At 41.1% G+C, this 19,028-nt stretch overlaps 2 protein-coding genes across 5 annotated transcripts; both read left to right on the forward strand.

Moving 5' to 3' along the window:
• Positions 1 to 27: 27 nt before the first annotated feature.
• On the forward strand, positions 28 to 11,465 carry LOC137125474 (NLR family CARD domain-containing protein 3-like). 3 transcript variants are annotated; one of them, XM_067500985.1, is made up of 12 exons: positions 28 to 1,230; positions 1,735 to 2,026; positions 2,140 to 2,283; positions 2,446 to 2,553; positions 3,525 to 3,603; positions 3,766 to 3,994; positions 5,163 to 6,960; positions 7,075 to 7,248; positions 8,708 to 8,881; positions 9,246 to 9,419; positions 9,912 to 9,958; positions 10,114 to 11,465. In XM_067500985.1, exons 2-12 carry the CDS (start codon positions 1,938 to 1,940, stop codon positions 10,668 to 10,670), a joined length of 3,573 nt encoding a protein of 1,190 aa, XP_067357086.1. In that variant the 5' UTR covers positions 28 to 1,230; positions 1,735 to 1,937; the 3' UTR covers positions 10,671 to 11,465. The 3 variants fall into 3 exon arrangements, with proteins under 3 accessions (XP_067357086.1, XP_067357087.1, XP_067357088.1); XM_067500986.1 differs by having other exon boundaries at positions 1,907 to 2,026; XM_067500987.1 differs by lacking the exon at positions 2,446 to 2,553 and having other exon boundaries at positions 10,114 to 11,464.
• Positions 11,466 to 12,825: 1,360 nt separating this feature from the next.
• fbxo3 (F-box protein 3) lies at positions 12,826 to 18,848 on the forward strand. Of its 2 annotated transcripts, none has more exons than XM_067501122.1 (12): positions 12,826 to 12,977; positions 13,797 to 13,886; positions 13,982 to 14,145; positions 14,752 to 14,866; positions 15,090 to 15,294; positions 15,661 to 15,706; positions 15,921 to 16,005; positions 16,175 to 16,297; positions 16,367 to 16,482; positions 16,581 to 16,688; positions 16,860 to 16,942; positions 17,188 to 18,848. In XM_067501122.1, the coding sequence occupies exons 1-12, from the start codon at positions 12,886 to 12,888 to the stop codon at positions 17,329 to 17,331; spliced, it is 1,371 nt and encodes a 456-aa protein (XP_067357223.1). In that variant the 5' UTR covers positions 12,826 to 12,885; the 3' UTR covers positions 17,332 to 18,848. The 2 variants fall into 2 exon arrangements, with proteins under 2 accessions (XP_067357223.1, XP_067357222.1); XM_067501121.1 differs by having other exon boundaries at positions 12,827 to 12,977; positions 17,185 to 18,848.
• The last annotated feature ends 180 nt before the right edge of the window (positions 18,849 to 19,028 follow it).

Raw genomic sequence — 19,028 nt, forward strand, 5'->3', positions numbered from 1 at the left:
CTGGCAGCTCCAACCTCAGCACTTTATCAACCAGTAAATTCAATAAAAGCTGATATAATTACTTAATTTACTGATTATATGATTCACAGAATATTCCTTTTCAATTATTTGGTGATTAAGTTATTTTTTACAAACATAATAAGTGTCACCGTTACAACATTTGACATATATATATTTCAAAGTCAAAACAATCATTGTCACTAAATAATTTTTTTTACAAACCAAACAATCAATTGGCTTAAAAAGCAGTAGCAGTGAAAATTCTCATTCTCTCATTCTCAAGGGGGAACATGCAAACTCTGCTGTAGGTAGATTTGAACTGGTGGGACCTTCCAGCTGTGAGGTGTCAGTGCTAGAACCTCTACAGGCTGCCATGATACTTACATGCTTCTTCTACATGTTTACATTGTGGAATTAGTACTTTTAAAGGATTTGAATATTTTCTCGATCATTCCCATAATTAGCCACAGCAATAAGTGTGTTTACATGGACTTAAGTAACCAGGTTACTGTCAGCTCTATCTGGAAATCTGATTCCTGAAGTGTCATGTAAACAGGACATTTATGTAACCAGGGTAGGGGATCAGGGAAACCTGGTTTCTCCAGGTAGGTTTCTGACAGAGAATGCGAATTTCTTTGCCATGTAACCAGCTTCTTAATTGGCTTTTTCCAACTGCACATGTGTAACAACAGGATGCAGATGGAAAAAACGCAGCAGAGTGAATAAAGGAGAGATGGTTAAAAGTTTGTCTAAAGACAGACAGAGAATGTAAACCCCAAAATCTGATAGTGGTGACACCGATGTTATAGGTCATGAGCAATAATGATAATAATTTAGTTCTTACGCACATGTACACAGATTTTTAAAAAATACATTTCACTGTAGAATTTTCTGTTTGTTGCACCCAGGCAGATAATTCATGCAAGGGATGTTTCTTTTTATTATTATGTATTTATGAGTATTTGGAGTTAGAAATAGTAGAATGTGAACATTTCATAAGTTACTTCTTACGCGCAACCAAAATTATTAATGTACGGTTTATTATATCTGGAGAACTAATAAATTCATTAGAATAAATTCTAAATAAACAAACAGCTGATTGACAGTAAAGGTAACTCGGCTCTCTCCGTGCGGTCACGTGTCTCAGCACCTTGTTTCGTCTCCGACAGCGTAACGCTAGTTTCACTTTGGGGCCACAGATGTGACGCATGTTCTCCTCTCCATCGAAAGGTAATGTGGGTTTTCAATAACTGCTGTTCACGATACAAATCATAGCTGCCTTAAGTTCACCTGCACTAGAAATGGCAGAAATATTCCTCATCTAAAAACTGACTTTAAAAAACGTTAAAGTCGGCGGTTGCTCGTACTCACGGCAGCTTGTGAAACCAGGAAGACGTCACATGAAACATCCTCGTCCATGCGAGTTCGTCTGCTGCTCTTTCTAAATAAATCAACTCGTAGATTTCTCTAGTCTCTCTTTATTAAAATGTTGACCCTTGTTTGAATAAACGTGTCTCCTTATGAAGTTATTCTGCTGGACTTTGAGCATTAAGTAAAACAATGAAGAAAACTTACGGAGAAAACGTCTGTATTTGCCACTTGTCTTTTTTTATTAGAACTTGTTGCTGCTGATTTTAATATTGTTTTTGATATAAAGTCATCATCGTTATAGATGCTGTGGACATAGAGATTGTGACGATTAAGTCTGTGATTCTCAGTCCTTGTGTTTGGCAGTGAATGTCTTGGTGCCTCCATCTCAGACTGATGGTAGACGTGGAGCAGCTGATGGCAGCTTCCTCTGACTGCATTCAGCTGCCACTGATATGAAGCAGAGAAGAAGGAGAAATGATGGAGAGGAGGATTGTAGTTGATGTACAGATGAAGGATGTGTGTTTTCTCTCCACAGGAAGGTAGAAAGTGTGTGTGAATTCAGCAGCATGGATCAGTGTGAGGACAGAGAGGAGGGAGACCCTCCCTCTAAAACCACTCTGTGCTGGGAACCTGAGAGCCAGACCAAAGCTCAGAGGTGAGATGAGGATCTCTAACTGTCCATGACTCTTCTCCATGTCAGAGCTCAGCACCAACAATCACTCCGCCATCATTATTCACACTCTGACCTCTGTCTGTGTTGTGTTCAAGACCAGAGAAGCTGCACAGACCAGACTCTGCTGGAACTGGACCCGATCCTGACTCTGACCATGAACCTGAACCCAGCTGTGTGTCCATGATGAGTAACCTATCAATGGAGCCACCTATTGCTTTTAGGCAATCTGTTGATGGAAGGTAAGAATTTAAAAATGATGGGATGTTGCTGCTGAACACAATACAATATAAAAAAATAAAGAAAAAGATCATTTGAAAAAAATCCTTTATAATATAATAAATTAGCTTCTTTTTTATATATAAGCCACAGTCTGTTTGCTTTTCTGTCTGTCTGATCTTTAGCTGGTGCAATGTGGTTCAATTGGCCTCATCAAACTGTGATCTTCAGAGTGCACCAGGGCAGTTTACCACTGAGAGTCAGCACCTCCAAGAGGGTTTCTCTCGGAAAAGGTTGAATTGTTTTCTTCAGGTTTGGAGAGATTCCCCGCTCTAATAGTTGAATTAGTAGTTAGTAGCAGTAGTTTCACGAGTGAGGGTAAAATGAGATCGAAAGACAGATGTGTGTGGTCAGTAGTAAAGCAGACGGTGACCTGAGCCATAAGCCAAAGAACAAGATTGCCAATTCAGGAGGCTGAAATAAGCTTCTTTGTAGAGTAGCTGAGCTCAGCCTTCACATCATAAGGAGCCAGTTGAGGTGGTTACAGGGTGCCTTCCGTGGGAGGATTTTAGGGATCATCCACCTGGGAGGACACCCTGGGGTTAATCCAAAACACATCCCCCAGGAAGAGCTAGAGAAATTTGGGCGACCTTAGTGAACATGCTGCCACTGTGACCTGGCCTTTAGATAAGCCACTTCAAATGCATGGATAGAAGTTAATGTTCAAATAAGTTCTTCTCAGTTCAATTATTTGAAATTCTGCAAATGTTTTGTCGTTCCTTATAAGATTATTTCACTCCCTATGTCAGTTTCAGTAATTTCAGTTTCAACTTCATTTTAAAGTGATACCAATTAAACATCTTCAAAAATTTTGTATCCAGGAAGAATCATGCTGAACATTTTGGCTTTATTGAAATGTGCTACCTTAATAAAAGAGTGGTACTTTTCTATCAGGATGTATTATAGGTTAGTCTCTCCCGTAACTAAACACCAGCTGTGTCTTCAAGAAAAATTTTCAATTTAAATTTGTTTTATTATGAAGTAGTTTAATGTTATTCAGTTTCAAATGTCTTTTCTTGTTTTTATCAACTGAACTGACTGGTGAAGGAAAAACCAACAGCTGCAAACAAACTGTTTCCTGATCCGCTGATCCACTTTTCAAGTGGATCAGCAGGACTACTAACTGCTAAATGGACCTTTACCTTGCGTGTGTCTCTGTGTGGACAGACATAATGTGAGCTCATTCTTTCTGGTTCCTCCACAGAGTGGACCAGCAGAGCTCAGAGGTTCCCAGTGGTCAGTCTGCCCAGCAGCATCAAACACACCTGGACTCCATATTTATGGTCTGTACATGTACAACTACTACTTTTCCATCTGTTGTGTCCACAATAATGTCCATGCTGCACTTTTTAGACCAGTGGATTGTCAGTCTGTCCAACATGGATCTGATGTTTGGCTCCATGGTTTTACTTGGATTGTGTCATTCATATAGTTTTCTGTTCCAGCTGCTGGAGGACAACATTGTCACTTTTGTGAAGAACGAGCTGAAGAAGATCCAGAAGAGTCTGAGTCCAGATTACCCAGAATACTTAGAGAGTCAGAGGGAGGATGAGGAGGTGTTGGATGGTGAGGATGAAGAGCAGAGGAGGAGCAGCAGAGAGTCATTTGTGAAGATCACAGTGAACTTCCTGAGGAGAATGAAGCAGGAGGAGCTTGCTGACTGTCTGCACAGCAGTAAGAGGATTTCCTTAAAAATTCCTGGGTTGTGTTATGAAACAGTCATTCTATAAATGCAGATGTTGATTCAGTCTTTAAGATAATTATTCGCCTTATAATTTAGCCATTGGTTGCAAAATATTTAAGGACACTTAAATATTCACACCCAGCACTGTCCCTGATTGCATCTCAAGCTGAGCATCATGTTTAGGCACACGGAGGCACATGCTGTGCAGCAAATGGTAGGTCCACCTATGAGAAGAAGAGAGGAAATATCCATCCCAACCAACATCCTGAGTTTAAGCTGCACAGAAATATCCCGATAGCTGTCTGGTTTGCATAGCAATAGGCACCTGTCGCACACCAGTCACAGTAGAGCTCTGTTAAAAGTTTGAACACAAGCTGAAACAGACCTGTAGCAAATGGATTTGAACATTAATAGAGTCATGTAAAAAAAACAGACCCAAATGGATCGGACCCAGAGATTATTAAATTATTCCAAATCGTGGTTCACTGGTATTAAATGATGCTGACAATCTTTTTTTTTTTTTTTGTCAGAGATGCTAACAAGCAATTTGATGTGAAACAAATAAAAAATGTTTCGTATCCAACTGCAGCTAATGATCATTTTCATTATTGAATAAGCTGCACATCATTTCCTTCAACTCATCTATTGAGTCGTTTAAAACATTTCTAAAATTAATAAGAAACACAAAGTGCTCTAAACACTTAGGCCCATCTGACTGATCCAGTCTGCCTTTAACTCACTCTTATGCAGATGCACTTAAAATGATTCAACCCTCATTAAAAATTAGGTGTATTGGCAACATTTACAAACATTCAGCAGTTTTCAATGAATATATCAAACAAACAATTTAAATAGCTCAACACAAATTATGTTACTTCAAAAAGAACACAAAAGGCTACTTGTAATGACCAATGCGTTCTCAAAATTATTCAGCCCCTGCATCATAAGTGTCTTCGTCTTTGTCCTGTCCTGCTGAAAATGTCTGGCCTAAGGTGTAATGTACTATAAAGACAGTCCTATAAGTGGTATTTATTCTATAGAACAAGAAATCAATCCCATTGATAACCAATTTATGTTACTGTCATAATACTTACCAGCCTAGAGCTTCTTTTTGCTGCTCTTTGCAGCACTGATTTTATGTGTTGTTTATCCCTTCAGAATGTCCCACCATGTGCCAACATAAACTTAAATCTAACCTGAAGCAGAAATTCCAGCATATGTTTGAGGGCATCGCTAAAGCAGGAAACCCAACCCTTCTGAATCAGATCTACACAGAGCTCTACATCACAGAGGGAGGGACTGGAGAGGTCAATGATGAACATGAGGTCAGACAGATTGAAACAGCATCCAGGAAACCAGTCAGACCAGAAACAACAATCAGACATGAAGACATGTTTAAAGCCTCACCTGGAAGAGATGGACCAATCAGAAGAGTGATGACAAAGGGAGTGGCTGGCATTGGGAAAACAGTCTTAACACAGAAGTTCACTCTGGACTGGGCTGAAGACAAAGCCAACCAGGACATACAGTTCACATTTCCATTGACTTTCAGAGAGCTGAATGTGCTGAAAGAGAAAAAGTTCAGCTTAGTGGAACTTGTTCATCACTTCTTTCCTGAAACCAAAGAAGCAGGAATCTGCAGGTTTGAAGAGTTCAAGGTTGTGTTCATCTTTGACGGTCTGGATGAGTGTCGACTTCCTCTGGACTTTAAGAACAACAAGATCCTGACTGATGTTACAGAGTCCACCTCAGTGGATGTGCTGCTGACAAACCTCATCAGGGGGAACCTGCTTCCCTCTGCTCGCCTCTGGATCACCACACGACCTGCAGCAGCCAATCAGATCCCTCCTGAGTGTGTTGACATGGTGACAGAGGTCAGAGGGTTCACTGACCCACAGAAGGAGGAGTACTTCAGGAAGAGGTTTAGAAATGGAAAGCAGGCCAGCAGAATCATCTCCCACATCAAGACATCACGAAGCCTCCACATCATGTGCCACATCCCAGTCTTCTGCTGGATCACTGCTACAGTTCTGGAGGATGTGTTGAAAACCAGAGAGGGAGGAGAGCTGCCCAAGACCCTGACTGAGATGTATATTTACTTTCTGGTGGTTCAGTCCAAACTGAAGAACATCAAGTATGATGGAGGAGCTGAGACAGATCAACACTGGAGTCCAGAGAGCAGGAAGATGATTGAGTCTCTGGGAAAACTGGCTTTTGAGCAGCTGCAGAAAGGAAACCTGATCTTCTATGAATCAGACCTGACAGAGTGTGGCATCGATATCACAGCAGCCTCAGTGTACTCAGGAGTGTTCACACAGATCTTTATAGAGGAGAGAGGACTGTACCAGGACAAGGTGTTCTGCTTCGTCCATCTGAGTGTTCAGGAGTTTCTGGCTGCTCTTCATGTCCATCTGACTTTCATCAACTCTGGAGTCAATCTGCTGTCAGAACAGTCAACTTACCTGAAGTCTCAAACAAGAAAGGATGGATCTGCAGAGATACATCTTTACCAGATTGCTGTGGACAAGGCCCTACAAAGTCCAAATGGACACCTGGACTTGTTCCTCCGCTTCTTTATGGGTCTTTCATTGCAGGTGAATCAGAAACTTGTACGAGGCCTGATGACACAGACAGGAAGTAGCCTGGAGACCAATCAGAAAACAGTCCAGTACATCAAGAAGAAAATTGAGGTGGATCTATCTGTAGAGAGAGGCATCAATCTGTTCCACTGTTTGAATGAACTGAATGACAGTTCTCTGTTAGAGAAGATACAGCGATACCTGAATTCAGGAATTTTATCCACAGATAGACTGTCATCTGCTCAGTGGTCAGCTTTGGCCTTTATCTTACTGTCATCAGAAAAACATTTGGATGTGTTTGATCTGAAAAAATACTTTCCTTCTGAGGAGGCTCTTCTGAGGCTACTGTTAGTGGTTCAAGCCTCAAGCAAAGCAATGTAAGTACACATGTATGTTAGTACAAAGATTGTTAGAATTGCTAAGAATGCTGCTGCAATAGGTCAGAGAAATAAATAAGCCTGACTCACTTTTTCTTATTATTGTCTCAATAGTGTGAGTGGCTGTAACCTCTCAGAGAGAAGCTGTAAAGCTCTGTCCTCACTTCTCAGTTCCCAGTCCTCTAGTCTGAAGGAGCTTGACTTAAGTATCAACAACCTGCAGGATTCAGGAGCCAAGCTGCTTTCTGCTGGTCTGGAGAGTTCACTCTCTAGTCTGGAAACTCTCAGGTAACTTTTGTTTACATTAAAGTGTCTGTTCTGTACTGCAAGAACTCAGTGTGTTAATTCAAGCCTTGCTGATTCAGTCTTGATTTTGGGCAGTGGTTGTGCATGGCAAATGCAAAGTTTTACTTTTTAGTCCATTTGTCGATCCTCTATTCATCCATCCATTATCCTCTGCTTACCCAAAGTTGGGTTGCAATCTTATTCTTTTGGCCCCTATCCAGAGCTCTTGACCATAGGTGAAGGTTGGAATGTAAACTAACTGGTAAAATAAGGGTCTCTCTTGTGGTCTGGCTTCTTCTTCATCACAACAGTTCAGTATCATGAACACATTGCTGCTGAAGTTGTACCAATCCGCCTGTCAGGGCAAAACCACAAGATACTTAAACTCATTTAATCGGGGCAGTGACTCATTTCCAATCTGAAGGGGGCAATCCACCATTTTCCGGCACAGAACCATGGCCTCAAACTTGGAAGTGACTTGGAGGTGATGGAGGTTAGCTACTTAACCCTCGACTCAAAACATCCCAGTCCATGCTGAAAGTCAAGGTCAGATGAGGAGGAGTTCTTTAAGTACTTCAGAAACCCTTACCAGTGATATGGACAAAGTTTCTCCCTCACAGTTCAAAGGAACAGCCACCTAAGATAATTCACTATTGCACCAGTCCATCCCAAACAAAACTCGGCAAAGTACACCTTGTTAGAAACAGAAAAAAAAAAACATTAAATATTTAGACAAGGATAAACCCAATAATTAATAATAATAACCTTATTGTGCACAAAATGAGGGGAGAAATTTAAGGGTACTCCACTTCATTTATATGAAAGCTTCCTATAACAGATAACCCTGTAAATACCGGTGCTGTTACCACATTAACGAAAATGTTCTTTTAACAACACTCGTTTTTTTTAAAGCTGTTAACACGGGTTCTGTATTAACGGCCTGTTGCAGAGCTCGAGAGCGTGAGTGACTCTGAGTAGGAACGTTGACTGGTTTCAGGATTTTCTTTAGCTCTGGAACAGTGTATGAGAAAAACAGATATGACGTTATAGTTGTGCTATTTCTGATGCACTTACTCCACTGTCTTCCTCCCTGTCCAATGCAGAGAGGGGGGAGGGGGGGGGCAGCTCCTACACACACAGCAGCTGCTGCTGCAGCAGTGAGATAGTCCTTTTTATGGAGTTAGGGCATATGAGGGTGGCTTGGTGAGATATGACAGAAGGGATGGTGATTTTAACCTACTTAGCCACTTATCAGTGGCCCCAAATATTTTTTTGCAAGACACACATTTTTATTTTATTCAAATTTTTATTCACAACAGCAGTGAAACAGCTCCACCTGTTTTAAAGCAGAGAAGTACTGCAGCACTAGCAGACAAAGCAGATTATACACAGTAGAGTAAGTTTAAAAATTATTAGAATTTGATGCAATTTTTTTTTGTCTCGTTCATTATTTTCTCTTAAGGTTGAGTCTCTGTAACCTGTCAGAGAGAAGCTGTGAAGCTCTGTCCTCAGTTCTCAGCTCTCAGTCCTCTAGTCTGAGAGAACTGGACCTGAGTAACAACAACCTGCAGGATTCAGGAGTGAAATTACTCTGTGATGGACTGAAGAGTCCACACTGTCAACTGGAGACTCTCAGGTTAACCTTTATTAATACTTTGTGTAAAACAGTATTGTTTTAGGGGAAAAGATTATGTAACATAGGGCAGTTTAAAGCAATTTAATTGACCAATCCTGAAATGTGAATGAAACATTCTTCTAAAAAACAAAACAAAACAAAAAAAAACATGATTGTACATTCAGACAAAAGATTATCTCACTTCATGAACATGTACATAATTGTGTTTCTATGGTTAAGGTAACGCTTTGTTTTGCTTCCACAAACTTTTTATAGGACAGTGTTGTTATATAGTTGGCTTCTCAAATGTCTTAAATGCAGTGTTTGAGGTTTTAGGTTTTTCAACGTTCTTGCATATCACCTGACTTGTTTTACGTGACTGCAGACTGTCAGGTTGTCTGGTCACAGAGGAAGGCTGTTTCTCTTTGGCCTCAGCTCTGAGCTCCAACCCCTCCCATCTGATAGAGCTGGACCTGAGCTACAATCATCCAGGAGACTCAGGAGTGAAGCTGCTGTCTGCTGAACTGGATGATAAACACTGGAGACTAGAGACTCTTAGGTAAGGGGAGACCTTCTGTAGCAATTCTGGCTCTTTTCCCAACCCCACACAGAGTAAATGCTGTGTGATAACCTAAAACTAAAGCAAGCAATTAGCCACCCAACCACAAAAAAACTCCTGTACATGTTTTCCTTTAAATCACAGCACAGAAAATACTCTAGTTCCTCGGCTGTGGAGAAATAATTTGTTCTTCTTCAACTAGGGCCGACACCGTAAGCTTTTTGGTTATATCAGCTGTTTTGTAGCTACACCTGAGTCCCATTGGTTTCTGATGTCAAAGATGTAACCCTGTAAACCAGTACACTGAGATGTAGTCAAGGCCAATAAAAAGACATTTATCTGAAAGAAAAGAACATTTGGTGATCATCAAGAAGTGATCTATTGGAACATGGCACCTAAACGCAAGATTATACTCTGATATAAGAGCCATGTAATGTCCATGTGTGCATGCTGACAGAGAATGTGCTGCTCTGACCCCCCTCCTCCTTTCAGGGTGGAGCCTGGTGGAGAACGATGGCTGAGACCAGGTCTGAGGAAGTGTAAGTGTGTTTTTAATGAGATTGATGGAAACAAAGCAGCAACATTCAACCATCTTCAAACTGTCACATCACTCATTCACATCATCAAAGTGTCAAGAAATGAACAGATGATGGATTAATAACTGCAGCTGTTTGTGTCTTGTTGTCTCCATCAGATTTCTGTCAATTCACACTGGATCCCAACACTGCAAACAAAGAGCTCAAACTGTCTGACAACAACAGAAAGGTGACATACGTGGAGGAGCATCAGTCGTATCCTGATCATCCAGACAGATTTGAACGGTGGCCTCAGCTGCTGTGTAGTGATGGTCTGACTGGTCGCTGTTACTGGGAGGTGGAGTGGAGAGGACAGGTTTTTATATCAGTGAGTTACAGAGGAATCAGGAGGAAAGGAAACGGCAGTGATTACAGACTTGGAGGGAATAATCAGTCGTGGAATATCGAGTGCTCTGTTCGTGGTTACTCTGTCTGTCACAATAAGAAACACACCAGCATCCCTCTGCCCTCGTCCTCAGTCTCTAACAGAGTAGCAGTGTATGTGGACTGTCCTGCTGGGACTCTGTCCTTCTACAGAGTCTCCTCTGACAAACTGGTCCACCTCCACACCTACAACACCACATTCACTGAACCTCTGTATCCTGGGTTTGGGTTTAGGCCTTTGTGTGGTTCCTTTGTGTCCCTGTGTTCAGGGGGAGAGTATCTTTCCATGTAAAGTATTATTTGAGCACATAGTTTGATCTGTACAGGATGACACAAGGGCATGGACAGATTACTGAGTGGGCTAGAGTCCCTAACGTAACCTTAAGGTAAGGTAACACTTAAAGAGCATTGCCTGAGAGCCTCTCTTCTGCAGGAATGCCCTGATCACCATATACAGACTGACACCTGGAAGATGCCAGGTACAACCACAGTCTGAACTGTGGCCGCTGGGCAGCTCCACTGAGGGAAGGGCAAGCAGAGAGTGATTTCAAAGACAAAACTACAAAAAGGCACGAATGAACCAAACGAGAGGAGCAATGATGGAATTAGGTTCAAACGGGCCACTCAGAAGATCAAAAACAGAGTCACAGTATGTCTACAAAGAGCCACTTTAATCAGACTGAGCTGCTTGGATGAGTAGCGAAATCTGTGAAATTCTATTTTTTATATACTTTGTTCTCATTCTCTATCGTTCGTGCTTTGCATTTGTAAATGTGTATTTGTATGTTTTTATGTTATTTAAGATTTTGTTTTGTTTTTTCAAGGCACAAACTTGGTCTTGTTAAATGGGTCTTATTATATATAGACACGATTCTACAAGTAACTGTAGTTATGTTAGTATGAAAACTTTTAGATTATTGGTATGTAAATATGTTATTATCTAACTTACCCATTTATAAATAAATGTATTTTTCATTGATGATTTATATTTCATATTATTATTATTATTATTATTATTATTATTATTATGACTACATGAATTTTATAATATTTTTGTCATAAAACTAATTTTTGGATGTATTGGAGAATCTTTCTGAAAATGGTATTTATTTCTTGGTCAGGAGGCTGCAAAACTCGACCGATTTAACGCCAAAATCAAAGATGAGTTAAAATGATTTTACATCTTCATTTACAATTATTTATTTATCAGACACTTTTATCCAAAGTGACTTACAAGTGAGGTGCAAGGCAGCAAAAATCCAAGTCAAGGAGAAAACATCAAAGCAAAGTCCTATCAGAAAAGTGTTCACAGTTCAGGAGATTCAAGTGCAAGAAAGGGCAGAAAGGACTTTTATTTATTTATTTATTTATTGAATATTGGCAGTGAGTTTGCTGAGTGCAGAGTTTGGTAGCTCGTTCCACCATCGTGGGATCATTGTGCTGAAGAGTTTTCCTTGGTGTCTTCTGTGCGGTGCTGGGACCACCAGACGTCGTTCGTTGGCAGACAGCAGCGGGCGGGAAGGATTGTAGATCTCAATGCGGGAGTTGAGCAAAGAAGTAGCTGTTGAGGTGATTAACAGAGATTTAAACCAGATGTGAGCAGATACAGGAAGCTAGTGTAGAGATCTGTATATTTAGTGAGTTAGGATCTGATCTTTCTGATGATATTGAATGCAAATCTGCATGGTCCATAAAGCTCAGTTGGTCGTCGAGACTGGCTGAAGATGTCTTTCTCTCATCCACACAGAGATGTCTGAGAGGCAGGCAGAAATGCAGGATGAGACAGTGGAGTCGTCTGGTGGAATGGACAGGAAGAGCTGTGATAAGAAAGTCCATATAGTAATATTTTGATTTATTACAGAATGTAGAGTACATCAAGATTGCTACAGTAATAAATCAGAAATGTAACAGGTTTAACTATGTGTAAATATGAAAACAAAACACAGTTTAGTGATGGGTGAGTTTGAAATTGTTGAGGAAACAGTTCATTAACTCAACATTAACACAGTGACATTAACTCAAATAATATACAAGTACAATTTTGACAGAGTTCTACTTTGAATATTTTCCATTTTATTTTTATTTTACTCCACTGCGTATGACACCTTTGGTTATTTTGGTTATTTTATTTTCTCATACAGTAAGCTAATAGTCTGCATTATTATTAACCAGCTGGTAGAACAAGTAGTTTGCAACACAAATGTGAAATGAGTTAATTTAAAAAATATATCTTTTAAAAAGTTAGATTGCTCTGGTGTGTCGCCTCCAACTTTTGCTTTTTAATGCTACTAACTAAAGGTTAAATTAAATGTGGATTTCTGAAGGAAGGGACTTACATGTACGTAGTACATAGTAGTACTATGAACCGTGTACAGACACGATACATAGTAGTAACATGTACCGTGTATGTACACGGTACATAGTAGTACTGCACCGGGACAGACGGTGTCGCTGTTACCGCCTTTACGCTGGGCACCACAGAAGAAGTCGGAGAGGCGACGCTAACAATGGCCGCTTTCACCCTGTTACGGATGGATCACCTTCCTTCAGACCCGCTGCTGCACATTTTGTCCTTCCTGGACTTCAGAGACCTGATCCAGTATGTATCAAAATGTATCGAAAAAGTGAAAACACAATGAACTAAATAATGTTTGTTTGCTAATAAAAAACGCCTCCGGTTAGCAGCTAACAGCTAACAACAAGTCCCTGCTTCAGCAGTGGAAGTGTTAAGAAGTAGTTAGTGAAGCTTCTCTGTGAGAGACGGAGACAAGACGCCAAAAGTTTACCACTAATGCAAATACGAGTATATAAACTTTCTGTCAGTGAATTAACCGTGAATGAAGCTAGTTTGGAGAAATTAGCTGCTGTCGCCTAAAAGACGTTCATACCGAGCCGAAGCACCTCGTTAGCTTAGCATGTATCTATTACTTTTGTTTTAATTCACACCAGAAACGTGTCAGAAAGAGTAACTGTGGATTGGTATCAGCAAGTTAAAAGAAAATCAGAGCTAAACATTAGTTGTCACGTAGCACAATGTTAGCACAATTACTTTAAAGTCGGTCGTAAGATGATAAAGATCGTGTTTACAGTTAGCCGGCTGCTAACAGCTGCTAACGCTTTGTTTACGTTTCCTTATGTCGAGGTTCTCACGTGTTCACTGCTTTAATGAAACCATGTACCTGAGTAAACACGGTGCGGTGTTCACCCCTTCAAGGATTAAAGAAACGTAAGAGTAAAGTGTCACAAACGAGTTACAGTGTTATAAACTCCCAAAGTCAAGGTAAACCTCTTCAGATTTGTGTGTGATCAGTATGAAACACAGCAAACAGGAAATCTTCAAACTGAAGAAGCTACAGCCAATGGATGTGTGTCTGCTCTTGTTTTTAAATGAAGGAGCTAACTGGCTTCCTTCCTGTAGTTGTAGTTATGTCAGCAGGAGGTTGAATGAGCTCTCCAAACACAACCCGCTGTGGAAATCGTTATGCTCCAAACACTGGCTGCTCACAGAGTGAGTACTGCTCGGAAAAACATATTTGATTTCTTTACATGAAGCTGCAGTTTGGGACAACTCTCCCCTGACTGCGTTTGTTTCTGTGTTTTCAGTGCAGACCGGCTGAAGAGCAGTGGGTCCTGGTACTGTCTGTTCAAACAGTACTACAAAGACCTGGGCCGTTACATCCAGTACTACCCAGACCTGAAGAAGGCCTGGGAGCAGCTGAAGAGCTTCCTGCAGCAGAGGTGTCCACGAATGATCGCATCGCTCAAAGGTGAGGTACCACCAGTGTAAACCACTCCGGGTTGAAACGCACTGTGGTTGAGGAATACACATATACAACATGTTCATACTTAACAAAAGTAATGTTTGTGTCTGTACTGAAATGTCTTTGTTGATACTGGAAACTTTTTAGGTGCCAGTTTTTAAAATTAAAATTCTTATGTTTGCACATTAAATTGTCCACTTCTGGAAAAATCCCACAGCTGATCAAACGCATAAATGTGCGTCATTGAATTTGTACAAGCTAAGCATCTAACTCTTGGCTGACAGAGACAGAAACTTTAAAACTCGGAACTTCTAGCTCCTTCACAATAAAACCCTATAAATGCATCTTCAGAGGAACGTTTTTCTGGTTTTTTATCATGGAGCAGCAGCAATAGTGCTTATTTGCATCAGCAGTAATTGATACAGCTGATACCAGAGGAAAAGACACAGGGAATATTAGACTTAAATACACCTCAGACACCACTGCCAAATGTCTGTTAATGCAGCTGTAAACAACCGTCTGGAAAGAGGAAAAGTGTCTCAATACTTATGTGAAGACTCACAGATTCTGTCTTCCCTTTGACTTGTTACTCTAATATTGTGCTTTCTTCAGAGGGAGCCACAGAGGTGGAGCTCAATGACATTGAGGCTCAGATTGGCTACAGACTTCCAGAAGACTATCGCTGCTCATACCGCATCCACAATGGACAGAAACTGGTCATCCCAGGGTCTGTATCTGCTGAATACAATTTACAAAGATCACAGAATGTTGCCATTAATATCAAGCTTTTGTTTCTGTCTTCTGTGTTTGAAATGACCTCAGTCACTTGGACTAAAGTGACATATAAATGTAATCTATGTGTTTCTTTTTTAAACTAAATCAGTTTTCTGTCAGACAGGGAGACAGTAGGTGCCTCCCTGTCTGACCACCAGCTGTGTGTGTGTCCTCAGGCTGATGGGCAGCATGTCCCTGTCTAACCACTACCGGTCGGAAGTGCTGCTGGACGTGGAGACAGCAGCCGGAGGTTTCCAGCAGAGGAAGGGGATGAGACGGTGCCTCCCGCTCACCTTCTGCTTCCACACTGGACTCAGCCAGTACATGGCTCTGCAGCCCGTGGAGGGACGCAGGATGTTTGAAAGCTTCTACCCCTGCCCCGTACGTGACCTTCCTGTCTGCTTGTCCTTTCAAAATAAATCTCATTATGTGCTTCACAGAGAGGAAAAAGCTAATTTAGCTGAGACTGTAACATTAGAGTTCACGTGCACTGTAATTAAGGGACAGTTCTGTGGATTCAGTCTGAACAGGTGACACACTTTTCTGTGTTTGTTTGACAGACGTTTTTCCCCCAGGTTTTTATGACATCAAGCTTATGGTTGTGTTCTTGTTGTTCATAATACAACATGTATTGAAAATGATTAAAAGTAAGGTTTAGCACAGTATTATGGCAACGTAGCTGCTATATTTTAAATAAATTATGAAGTGACCACCTGCCATGCCCGGTTTTCTGGTTTTGTATTTCAGGACCAAACAGCTCAGGATCCTTCGGCCATTGACATGTTCATCACAGGTTGGTTCATTTATCTCAATCACCCATTCACAGCTAAGTGAACCTAACCTTGATGAAAAAATGTTTTTCTTTTACTCTATTTGCCATTTTAAGTTAGGGAGATGCAACCATGACACCAGGTGGATCCGTCGCTATATTAAAGATTAATATTAGCAATGTTGCTTGTTTCTGTACAAACATGTACTTGCATTGGAATTCAGTGTGTGTGTTTCAGGTTCCTGTTTCTTAGAGTGGTTCACCACTTACGTCCATAACGTAGTCACAGGAGAATATCCAATCATCAGAGACCAAATCTTCAGGTAACGCATGTGCACAGCTAAACAAACTAATAAATAAATAAATCAATTCTTTATTCGAATCCTTTGATAACTTTATACAGATGTTGTTTCGATTCTGTTTTTGAACAATGAGTTATAATTCACACGGAGTTTAGTTTGAAATTTGACTCGCGTGTACTTGTGTCTACAGATATGTGCACGATAAAAGTTGTGTGGCGACCACTGGTGACATCACAATCTCTGTTTCTACCTCCTTCCTGCCTGAGCTTTCCTCCGTCCATCCACCGCACTTCTTCTTCACCTACCGCATCAGGTACGGCTCTACCTGTACTGTAGGGACAGTGAATGCCACACCTGTGTGTTTACAAATGTGTCTTTTTAGAATAGAGATGTCAAGCAGCGCCTCACCTGACGCTGCCTGTCAGCTCGACAGCCGCTACTGGAAGATCACCACGTCTGATGGCAACGTGGAAGAAGTCCAAGGGCCCGGCGTGGTCGGTACGCTGCTCGTATTTCGTGTATTACATGTATACAATGCAACGGTATTGTGATTGGCTGAGATGAGCTACTCAAGCTGTGCGTCTGTGTTTGTACAGGAGAGTTTCCGGTGATGACACCTGGAAAGGTCCACGAGTACGCCAGCTGCACCACCTTTTCCACCCCATCAGAGTACATGGAGGGTCATTACACCTTCCACAGACTAGGTAACTGCTTTACTGTGTAGAAAGCACTATGGTCTTGGTAGCTGGGGGCTTATACACACCGGTGGAATAGTTTAAATTTAACTGTAAACCAGCTGCATCTCATTTTAATGTAAAGCCAAAAGCACAAGAAACGATTCTTTGTAGTTGTTCTGATGTTTGCTTTTCTTGCAGCCTGTAAAGAAGAAGTTTTCCAGGTGGCCATCCCTCGCTTCCACATGGTGTGCCCCCCCTTCAGAGAGCCAGTCGTTAGAACGGTAAATTGTAAACATTGAAAATCGCAGTTTGAAATGACTGTTTTCTTTTCACTGTTTGGACCAAACAGACTATTTCCTCTTTTGTAAAAATCAAAGTCTAAATACTCTGGAATTGTTTTTTACAACCAGATCTGGTTTGATTTGAACTTCACTGACAACTCATAATGTAAAAACGATCATCATCTGAGTTTCAGCTTCACTAAAGCGCTCGTTTTGTTCCTGGTGCTGTGTCACATCTGCAGCAGAAGGCAGCCAGCAGCTACACACCGCGCTTGGACGACCACGACGATGACGGCGAGTACTGCGACGGAGACGGTGACGACTTTGGCGATCTGAGAGGAATCAACATGGCTGCCTTAGAGGGAGCTTGGTGCCCTCGACATATCTGACCTCTGACCCCACCAACACCAGTCTCACCGAAGTTGCTGAAGGACTGTAAGTTATTCAGGTCTGATCGATGACAGTAAAACCTCCTCGGGGACCTGATCTATTGACAGACAGCAGGAGACTCTGGGGCAGGTATTACTGACCAGAGCCAGACGTGGGACAGTACTATGTCGACTTCCAGCTGCCATTCAGATGAATAAAAGTGTGAATGGGTTTGTTTTTTTGTTTAAAAACCTTTATGGATTGTAAGTATTGTGGGACAAGAAGGACGGGACAGTGACTTTATTGTTGTTTCCTGGGCTTAAAGCTTGTGTGTTTTCTCCCCCCAGTGCAGCAAAAGTCACAAAATGAGCATCAGTGGCTGCTGTCGTTGCCATGTTAGATGTTGGAAAAGTGTGTCAAACGTGAGACTTGTGGGCAAATCACTAAAGCACCAGTGAGGAGCTTCTGTACAAACCTCCTCATGAAAATGTGGAATTGATATTATTATTATTATTATTATGATTATATTTTGGCAGAGTTAAAGACTCGTATTGGTTCTCAAAGCACACTGGGGATCCTCTAATGATTTAAGTTAGTTAAATAATGTTTGATATTTATCACTGCAGGAACCAACCGGAAGCGGAGAATTTACAAAACCTAAACCAGTGACGTTTAGTAACGAGGTTCTTGTGTTTTACCTGTAGTTTACAAACCGGGAAGTTCCAGGTGCACGTCTTCAGAGCAATAGTTTCACATGTTGGGAAACACTAATGAGCCAAATCATGTTGAGCATCCTTTGGCCCAACCTGCCGTGGCTCAGTGGCTTCTGGTGTCAAGACAGCAGCAGATTGTTTAAGTCCTGTAAGCTGCAAGAACCCACTACTCACTCAGTGTGTAATAAATCCTAAACGCTGGATATGTACCGTTGTTAAGAGGTAATCAGTTCTATTATTTGCAGCTTTTTTTTTGTGCCTTGGCTGAGGCTGTGGTTGTAGACAAAGATTGCTCCACGAACAGCCTCGCGTTTCTGGAAGCTAAAATAATTCCACCCATTAGTCACAGATGCAGCAATATTGATTGTTCAGTAAACACTTTGTTTGCTCCTGTTCCCCGTTTTAATGAATACGTTAGTGTGTAAAAGAGCCAGTCGGTCAAGCTCAAGTTTAAAAGCACCTTTTGTGATGAGATGTCAGGGATGCTCATCTAATAAACACTAAAAGTAGCAGAACATGGATTTGACAGACCTGAGAACAAAAGCAAAAATGTTAATTTGTGTGTGTGATTTTCATTCATGCAGAGCTGTTGTCTAAACAACAAACACGGTGTAATTATCTGGATTTGGTCACTTGATGAGAAGGAGGCTGTTAAAAGTGTTTCCTGGACATGTTTTGTGCTTCACGATGTTTTCTGAAACTTTATTTGATCATATAAAGCAGATTTCTTTAGGAAGTGGGCTCTTGGGATGCGTCATCACTCTCAAATGTGATTGGTGGATTGGTTTTGTATGTTTTGGCCAAATAAAATGAAAAAATTCCCACTGCTGAATTGCTGTCACCTCTTGAAACCCTTAAAGACAAACAGTCTGCTTAGATAGTTTGACCTTATATACAGGTTTCATCACATTTCACACATGACACCACTGACTGTCCTGAAATGTCCCTGCTGTACATTGTACATTAATACAGTCACACAATCTGAGACATTTCCCTGCAGCACA

The sequence above is a fragment of the Channa argus genome, chromosome 4 (assembly GCF_033026475.1).
Source record: "Channa argus isolate prfri chromosome 4, Channa argus male v1.0, whole genome shotgun sequence".
Taxonomy (NCBI): Eukaryota; Metazoa; Chordata; class Actinopteri; order Anabantiformes; family Channidae; genus Channa; species Channa argus.

What these genes read in the sequence shown, in the direction of transcription:
- LOC137125474 (XM_067500985.1), top strand. Translation starts at nt 1,938, where the DNA reads ATGGATCAGTGTGAGGACAGAGAGGAGGGAGACCCTCCCTCTAAAACC. An exon ending in ACCTGGACTCCATATTTATG is followed by an intron (nt 3,604 to 3,765) that starts GTCTGTACATGT and finishes TTTCTGTTCCAG; the next exon opens with CTGCTGGAGGACAACATTGT. An exon ending in TCTAGTCTGGAAACTCTCAG is followed by an intron (nt 7,249 to 8,707) that starts GTAACTTTTGTT and finishes TTTTCTCTTAAG; the next exon opens with GTTGAGTCTCTGTAACCTGT.
- fbxo3 (XM_067501121.1), top strand. Translation starts at nt 12,886, where the DNA reads ATGGCCGCTTTCACCCTGTTACGGATGGATCACCTTCCTTCAGACCCG. An exon ending in AAACACTGGCTGCTCACAGA is followed by an intron (nt 13,887 to 13,981) that starts GTGAGTACTGCT and finishes CTGTGTTTTCAG; the next exon opens with TGCAGACCGGCTGAAGAGCA. An exon ending in AAAGCTTCTACCCCTGCCCC is followed by an intron (nt 15,295 to 15,660) that starts GTACGTGACCTT and finishes TTTGTATTTCAG; the next exon opens with GACCAAACAGCTCAGGATCC.